The 9,421-nt window shown below is 38.5% G+C and overlaps 1 protein-coding gene across 1 annotated transcript; it reads right to left on the reverse strand.

Moving 5' to 3' along the window:
• Positions 1 to 1,216: 1,216 nt before the first annotated feature.
• LOC121727235 (inner nuclear membrane protein Man1-like) lies at positions 1,217 to 3,871 on the reverse strand. Its single transcript, XM_042114952.1, has 2 exons — positions 3,778 to 3,871; positions 1,217 to 3,693 (listed from the first exon to the last, which is right to left on the reverse strand). The coding sequence occupies exon 2, from the start codon at positions 3,684 to 3,686 to the stop codon at positions 1,395 to 1,397; it is 2,292 nt and encodes a 763-aa protein (XP_041970886.1). The 5' UTR covers positions 3,687 to 3,693; positions 3,778 to 3,871; the 3' UTR covers positions 1,217 to 1,394.
• Positions 3,872 to 9,421: the final 5,550 nt, after the last annotated feature.

Below are 9,421 nucleotides of genomic sequence, written 5' to 3' on the forward strand. Positions count from 1 at the left end.
TTCTTAAAACAACGCCGAAACTCCCAAACTTGTATCTATAAAGAATCAGGAATTCTCTCAGCACCTTCCGAACCACGGTATACCAGGTATATCTCGGTGCAAAATCTTACTTGTTGGTAGCATATGCTTAGAATACTTCTCACGAAACCGAAGTCACCATATGTTTCCCTATAAGTTTTGAGGAGTTCCCTCGATTACTTATGGATCCTTCATCAGATCACCACTTTTCTGAATATAATACCAAATTGGGATGATACCCTATATACCAAAAGAAAAATTTTGAAAATCGGTTAACAAACGGCGGAGTAATCGTTGAATATAAGAAAACGAACATAACACCTCCCCCATTTTGAAAGTCGGTTAAAATTGTAGCCTATGTGTTATTTATTTAATATTTTAATCAGCACATGAATTGAATAACAAAATTTTTTTCAAATTAATCGTAGCACCATCTGTCAGGACAAACTAAAATTGAAATAGAATAATATTGAATGCGATGATAGCGCCGTCCGCCGGATCTAATGTAAAACATTCCAAAATCAACAACTCCTTATAAATAAGAAATTAATTGAAAAAACATTTTCCAGTAGACCAAACTGTAAATCTAAACCATTCTCGAATCTCCACAAACACACACAAAAAATTTCATCAAAATTGGTCCAGTCGTTTAGGAGGAGTTCAGTCACATACACACGCACACAAGAAATATATATATTAAGATATAAAAGATGTCGATATTTTATCAAGTGTGTTGAATAAAAATGTTACAGGTGATATTTTGTGTTTCTATTTAGCGATTAACTTCATCATGAGAGACATACTGTATTAGCCTAAGTAGTACCTTATTTTTCTAAAATAAAACCAAACATTTTTAAAGAAATTTATTTATTAAAGTAAAAATCAATCCATAAAATTAATTCAATAAAATGAAAGTTAGTGAGAATACCTACTAAAATGAATGTCAAACTAAAATTATAAACTGCTATCAAATAAGCCATTGTATCAAACAATGGGTGAAAAATGTATTACAACAATAAAACTTAACCTATCGCTTACTCTAAATAACAATTTATCCCAAAACATTGACTCGCCTGAAAAATTTGTCCAGAAATACAAAATTAACATTTTTTTATACAAATCATGAAATTACATTGTGAATTGTGATGTCAAATATTTACAAAGACATAGTGACTCACTACATGCAGTATTTTATGAAATAACAAAATTAGAAATCCTACTTTATAATCTTTATTAGTTGGCTAAGAATAGTATTACGCCCTGTCCATGAAAGCAAGGTTAATTGTAATTTTGGTGTGTCACAATAAATAATAAAACTTTGCTAGTAATATCAAGTGTGCTTTACAATGTCTGTAGCATTGTTATAGCATTACATTTCATTCCTCCCAAGTAGATCTTTGCCGCGGTTTAAGGTAGGGCCCAGAAGACGGAGAGTAGGGAAACCTCTGCATGTAGCGCTCCAAACGCAGGTACTTTACAGTGATCAGCCGACCCTCATACCACCAGCCATGCAAACTCTTGTACACAATACCAGCATCAGCAGGGGATGCACACTTCACATAAACACAGCAGGATGTCTTCTCAATGTCGATGTGGAGGATGTTGCACTGGTCACACTTCTCGAGGATAACATCTTGGATAACATTCCTCAGGTTAGGGTTGGCATCGTTCTTATCAAACATGTGACGGATTTTGAGGCAAGGAGTCGGAGATATAGTCAGGTTGTTCACTGAACCCTCCTGAGTTTCAAAAGCCTGACCTTGCCACGAGGTGCTTCTTTTGGGGCTGCTGTGAGAAGCTACCCACCTCCATACTCTACAGTCCTCTCCGTCCACCGACTGCACCTCCATTCGAACTCTGCTCTCATTTTTTTGGATAAATTTAACGGCGGCATCCCAGGTGGACGCCATCTTCTCTCTATTCTGGGGAGATATGAGAGTGTCGCGGACGTGGTCTACAGATATGTAAGGTTCACCACTCTCCTCTGTTTCCTGTGATATCACATCGATGATTTGCTCCACCATAGAATAAATTTCTTCATTTTTCTTTTTTTGATAGTTTACAGTGTACTTGTAAAATCTTTGCAAACCTAGGAGGACTAATGTCAGAACAGCAATCAAGATTATCGTGGAGCCAGCAGAGTACAGGGTGTTTATAAATAAGCAAGAAATGGGTGTAGCCGGATCAGAGAGAGCCAAGGCGACGGTACCCTTTGCTCGCTGTTGCAGGACCATGTCAGTTGTAGTGATTGGAGAGTAGTCAACCTCATTGGTGTATATATTTTTCAGCTGAACAACATTGATACCCCATCTGGGATTATGCACGAGCAGCACTTGGAGGTTGTGAAGGTCTGTTCTGTACTGAGCCACATCTCCCTTGTCAGTCCTCATACTGGCCAAATCCATAATCTCTTTGTCAGTTAAGTAAGGCAGAGCCCCTGGTTTCCCGCACTTGTAAGAAGCGGCTCGGCTGGTCAACTCCGGATGTATGGCCTTAAGTAAATCCTTAGCGAAGCTGACCTGATCTCGAGGCACACAGTTGATCCCCGCCCTATTTCCTGGTATATTTAATTGACATATAGGTATTACACTGTTCTGGTCGTCCACCACAGATGTGATATCGTTTTTCTTAACTATATACATAAAGAACAAGCAAAAAAAAAAAAGAGCAACCAGCGCTACGAGGGCCAGAGAGACGAGATTGTTCTTCAAAAAGTTTTTGTCACTAGAAGCTTTGTAATCGACAGCGTCGGATCTAGATATGCCGGAGGCGTAAGATCTGCGGGGCAGAACAGTGCTACCGTTGGAGTTGTCACGGTCCAGGAACGTGCTAGGCTTCTGGGGTTCCGCCTTGAGAGCCGACAGGCGTCTCGTGAAGTTACTCAAGTACGGAGATTCTACTTCATCGACAGAGGTCGAAGGCTGATAAGCGTTGGATGCAAAGCTCGACGTGTAGCTACTGGAGGACGGGCGATCGGCCAGGGAGGAGGTCAGGCCCAGCCTCGACCTTATAGAATTGAGATGATCAGATGACGTCAAAGTGGAGTAGTTTGTAGTAGATATGGAGGGCCGCGAGAACAACGAGGATTTAGGGGGCGAGGCGACGTCGTTGGCCGGCAGCGTGCTCGATATGTTGTGCTCGCTGGACCGGGAGCTGCTGCGGAAAGGGCTGGAAGTCTTCTTGTTGCTGTCGACGTCGCTGTCGGAGCCAGTCTCGTAGTCGTCCTGGTCGGCGGCGAAAGTGCGCGTGACGCGCCGCGTCGTCACCGTCTCCACCTCCTCGTGCGTTCGGACCGGCGGCTTTTCCTCCTCGGACTCCGAGCCCTTGTCGTCCCGTTTGGGCGAGTCTCGCCTGGCGGGTGCTCGCCGCGCTTTCGTGGTCACCGGTGGCAGCATCGCCCCGCCCGTCGTCGCCCGACGGTTGCGTTTCTCTTTGGCGGCCGTCGTATCCAAGTCCGACTCCTCGCCGCTCGAATACCTCGCAAGGGATCGTCTATTTTCGACCTTACTGTCGACGCTGTTGCGAGGCTTTTTGCTATCGAGGACCATTTTTAACTTTTTCACTAGCAGCTTTCTAGTCGAAGCGGTGACCGGCATGATCGGGAAGCCGTGCTCCGCAAGTTTTGTGCGTAGCTCCGCGTCCGACATTGAATCGACTCGATCGGCCATTATGAACCTGCAAAACGATAAACTCGATTACTGACCTGCCACAATTTTCACTAACTAAAAGTTAATATTTTTGTTTACTGCACTATTTTACCTCAACACAGCGTGTGCACAGAAAAATTACGTCAATTTTATAAAAATATAAATTCACCGGCGCGTCATTCCGCACGCGCTAGAAATGTCGTTAATTCGAGTGTTGCTACCATTAAAAAACAATGTTTTGACTTTTGACCATAGAGTATAAACTAGTATTGCTACTGTAATAAATTGTTATCATCCTCTTCCCGATACTTCGGGAAGAGCCTGCATAGTCTGCTTGACCGATCATTGCATAATACAGTTCGACAAGGCTTTAATTGAATGTGTCAATATCAGTCAATGTGCGCTGCTGGTAAAGAAGAACTGCCAAAAATGACGTTTTTGTATGATAGAAGCGTTAGTTCCTTTTCTCGCCACGTTCATAAACAGCCTTGTCGAACTCTAAGAGCGTTTTCACACGAGACACGACACGACACGACAAAATGCGGTGACGACTCCGGGCGCCATACATTTCTATGTACCGTTTTCACACGGCACCGCACGACACACGATTTTGAGACGACAATCCGCTATGTCGTCACGTTTTTTGTCTACAGATAATATATAAATAAATTCTTTATTGAAAAATTGTTAAATAAATAATTAATCATAATTTAACAGCCTTCCAAACTGCATAGCGGTTTTCTGGCGAGCATTACGCCGCCATATTACATTTACATCATACCTAGTATTATAATATGGTAATAATTAACATTTAACATGGGCGTAGCGAGGTATTAGCAGGTTTTTATACTATACATAAATAATATTTTGTTATGACTACGTTTTATAATAAGCTTAGCTATCAGCTTAGGACCCCAACAATAGATGACATATTTTTAAGAAGTAATGGCTGGTTTACACGTATAAATTGCTTATCGAGGTAACAACTTTTTAACTTAATTTTAAGTTATTAATTGCATGTAAACACAAAATTTTGTAGCAATTTAGTAGTTGTGTCGTGTCTCGTGTGAAAACTCCGTAATACGTAAACCGGCCGTTATGGTTAAATAGGCTACTTGACCTATATTCAATTTCATTGAACAAATGCTTCGATCACTAATATACAAGATACACAGTCCGCGGCAAAAAACGACCTCACTAAAAGAGCACCAAACGCAACATTCTGGTGGACTTTCGATTTAGAAGTGCTCGAAAGCTCCGCTGGGAAACATGTTTAAAACGCAAAAATAGGATGGAATTTCATATTTCCGGTAAGTATTAATTTTATCCTAATATTAATACAATTGTATTAAAATATTGGTATTTCGTTAAGAAATCAACAAAAAACAGTTTTAAAATTATGTTGTAAATAAATCAACACGAGGTATCATCTCAATTGCGAATACTCATACTAAAGGTACTTATCGTAGTTCATCATGCCCACTTGAAACGTTCGGGTTATACATTGTGTTTCTGTTCCATTTGGTGGAGTCGCTATTAATTATTATTTATTTTATTGAGGAATATATTTTTTTAGGTTTCCTCGAGATGTTAGATGTGGAGATTTATATCATAGCACGGCAAAGATGCGAACAATTTTTCAAGCCGACTTTAGCGAGCGTTGTATGTTCTAAGCATTTATATTCAATGTATATGTCGCAGGGAAAAGAAGATATCAGGGATATCCCGAAATCCCTGGGGATATCACGAAATCGCGGTAGATACCGAATATTCTTGTTTCTTACGTCTTCTTACTAAACAAATCTAGTGATATGTCATTTCACTAAACTAAATCTAGTGAAATGTCAGAAAAGCGGATACCGTCGAATAAAAATCGAGCTACGCATTTCTCTCGCTTGCTCTAATACCCACACGGGCACTAGTGGGAGTAAAACAAATGCGTCGCTCGAGCTGGCGCGGCTCGAGTGATTTTAGTCGTTAAATTATTACGTGTACGTTAAGTTTGAATGCGATTTTCTAAATATCACCTTCTACGACTCTCGAGTTTCAACATTTTTTAATATTTTCCAGACTTACGCGCATGTTACTTGCATGGTTCGATAGCCTGTTAAATGTATATTAAGGTGATATTAATAAATCAATACCGATAATAAGATCCCTTCACGCTGATAATGCCCCATTCGCGTGAAGAGGGCGACTAACGCAAAAAATCGTCCTTCTCTCTTCACGCTCACGCCCGTCTTTCATATGCCAGGTGAAAAAGGACGACGCGGATTCATTTAAATAAAAAGAAAATTATTTTTTTCCTAATAACTCGATAAATATGTAACATTAAAAAATCCGTTGGGTCAGTTCCTCAATGATAGAATTTTATACAATGTGTTAAAATATTAACTTAGTTTAATGCACGGTTATGGCAATATATGAAAAATTCGTGAAAATTAGATGCATCTTTGTGATCGAGAAAATTTTAAGATATCGTGTTTTTGCTAGGTCTGATTCTCGGAAATATAATTTAGTATCTATGTCTACAAAATGAAACGATTCGGGGCTTATTTTCAAGTATAGAAATGAATTATAAAATCGTCAATTCAGGGTTAGTCGCCCCCATAAGATAGTGATAGGGTATTAGAGCGAGCGAGAGAAATGCGTAGCTCGATTTTTATTCGGCGGTATCCGCTTTTCTGACATTTCACTAGATTTAGTTTAGTGAAATGACATATCACTAGATTTGTTTAGTAAGAAGACGTAAGAAACAAGAATATTCGGTATCTACCGCGATTTCGTGATATCCCTACGGATTTCGGGATATCCCTGATATCTTCTTTTCCCTGCGACATATATACGTATATTTTAGTTAACTATAAAATTAAACATATTAGAATAACGTAAGATTACAAGTAAAAATAATTACTCCACACTTTATAAGTACATTAAACTTTGGAAAAATTAAAAAATGGACTATTAAAATTATTACAATCAACAAAAAAATGTTGAACAGTTCGACTCCACTCATACTTCACTTCACCCTGTTCCAGCGGCGAAGTGCGGCCGTAAAATTGAAGTGCTTTTTTGGCATTGTAATAATTTAAACTTTAATAATAATATTACATTACACATTGTCCATTGTTTTATAAAAAGATCTTTAATAACTATTATTAAGGTTGATTTTAGATCAATGTATACTTTTTTAAATTTTTTTACTCGGCGACAGATTTTCGAGAGGTTTTGTATGGGACTGTGTATCTTGTATATTAGTGATCGAAGAACAAATGCATATTTCTAGTAGAATTTGGCCTAGGAAATCGTATTTCACCCTTATCATCAAATAAAAGCTTATGATTGATAAATAAAGTCTATTTGATTTTATGAAAATAGGATTTGTACTGACGAAAACGCTTTTGCGTTACTTCCAATTAGTGCGCAAGCAATCTTGCTGCTGCCGGTGGTGGTGGAGAGGCGGGTTCCAGAGGGGAGAATCGACGGGATTGGACGAAGTAACGTGCGAGAAAGGGACGGAACAGTGGCATCTCTCTCATTTATATATTAGGCTTCAAATTTAGGTAAGTAATTTAATTCACGTTTTACTTTCAGGTAAAACGCTTGTATTAACACTTTTATTACATGAAATATGCCGACCGACTCCTTTGTTATGTCCTAGTAAGTAGGACATAACATTACACGCTTTTGACGCTTATACACCGATATAAGGCTATAGTACCTCAATGCTGCACGGCGGCCTGCCGTGAATGGGCCCTTTTAGTTGGTTACATTGTTGCTATTTATACAATGTGTCCTGACACCTGACACCGGTGTCCAATCCTATAATGTCCAATGTAAAGGTAGTTTGCCCATGTAAACGTGATTATTTATGTACTTAATAAAAAAAACAACAAAAATGAGTCTTGTTAACACATTTATTAAAAAATATCGGCCTAATTTTTAGCGCATTCGCTGCAAAACCTAGTTATTGCGCATGTCCAAATCATGTCATAACCTGGCAACGACAACTGTTTACGACTTGACATTTAACCCAATTGCAATTTGTTGGTGGCGTTGCAATGAACAAACCAGTGGGAGAGCCATGCTTCGGCACGAATGGGCCGGCTCGACCGGAGAAATACCATGCTCTCACAGAAAACCGGCGTGAAACAGCGCTTGCGCTGTGTTTCACCGAGTGAGTGAGTTTACCGGAGGCCCAATCCCCTACCCTATTCCCTTCCCTACCTTCCCCTATTCCCTTCCCTTCCCATCCCTACCCTCCCCTGTTACCCTATTCCCTCTTAAAAGGCCGGTAACGCACCTGCATCTCTTCCGATGCTACGAGTGTCCATGGGTGACGGAAGTTGCTTAAAGAGGGCAAACGAGCAAACTGGTCACCTGATGGACAGGTGACCAGTTTGCTCGTTTGCCCTCTTATTTCATAAAAACAAAACAATTAAATTTTTAAATTTTTCCAAGTGATCCATATCCATATTTTCCGAAATAAAATAATCAAACACTATCATAGTGTTAAATAAATTATTATTTGTACGGCTGTTAGACAATTTAGGCTTATGTATTTATGTTTAGCTTTTATTATTTTAATCATGTATAAACAATTAAGACGTTGTTTACGACTTGACCAGTAACTTGTTATGGCGTTGCCATGACATCTTTTGGACATGCGCAGTAAAAGGTTTGTCCAAAAATACGCCGACGAACACGGCCATTATAACAATTAATAATGTCCAAATATCTTATGTTAACATTAATAGTTATATTATGTTACACAAAAAGTTTTACAAACGATATCCTTTCTTTGTATGAACATGGTAGGTAAGTACCTACCTATACTTATATATAATAAAATATTATTGATAATTTTAAGTTTTAAATTTCTAAATATGAAATATTACGCAAAGGTAGGAGCAGAGGGCGCTAGTAGCACACAACAGTAAATGATCCACTGACCTCTATTATACAAGTACGCTGGACATAGGGGGGTTTACATTATCATTTATATATGATCATTTCTATGATCATATATAGGATCCAATATATATGATCATTTGATCATATCTGCATATTACATTATCATATTTCATTGATCCTATTTTACGTCACTTGTGGTTTCAATAGCCAATGGAGAGCGCTAACGCTGACAGGTATTGACGTCAGGGTTACTAGATCTCAGAGAATTCGATTTGTCAAAAGACATCGTCATTTTTAATATGGCTTGTTTTTTGTTATTTCAGCAAGATTATCCAAGTATATAATTAGAAAAATAATTACATTACATTATTTGAAACATATTAACGAACAAGAAATTAAAAACTCTTTTTTCCCATCCAATCCCTATCCCCAATTTCCCATCAAATCAAATCCAAGATCCAATCTCTCAGCAAATGTCAAAAATCTATGATCAAGGAAGAAATGAATCATATGTCTATATTACATTATCCAATATCATTGACTCAATGATCTCGGATCCAATATATATGATAATCTAATATCCCCCATAAGATAATTTTAATTTGAAATTTCAGCTATTTTTTGTGTCTATTTGAAGCGGAACCAGCGCCCTCAATGCGGGGGAAGAGAACTAAATCTATTTTCATAAACGAAAACCGGCCATCAATAAAATATCATAATATAATGTTTTTGTTACTTGAGGCCTAAGTACCTTTTTTTAGGGATTTTCAAACGCAACTTGCGATAACAGAAAAGTTACAATTAATGTCTTGTGGGCTATACTTGAAGAAATTAAGAAGTGG

The sequence above is a fragment of the Aricia agestis genome, chromosome 5, assembly GCF_905147365.1.
Source record: "Aricia agestis chromosome 5, ilAriAges1.1, whole genome shotgun sequence".
NCBI lineage: Eukaryota > Metazoa > Arthropoda > Insecta > Lepidoptera > Lycaenidae > Aricia > Aricia agestis.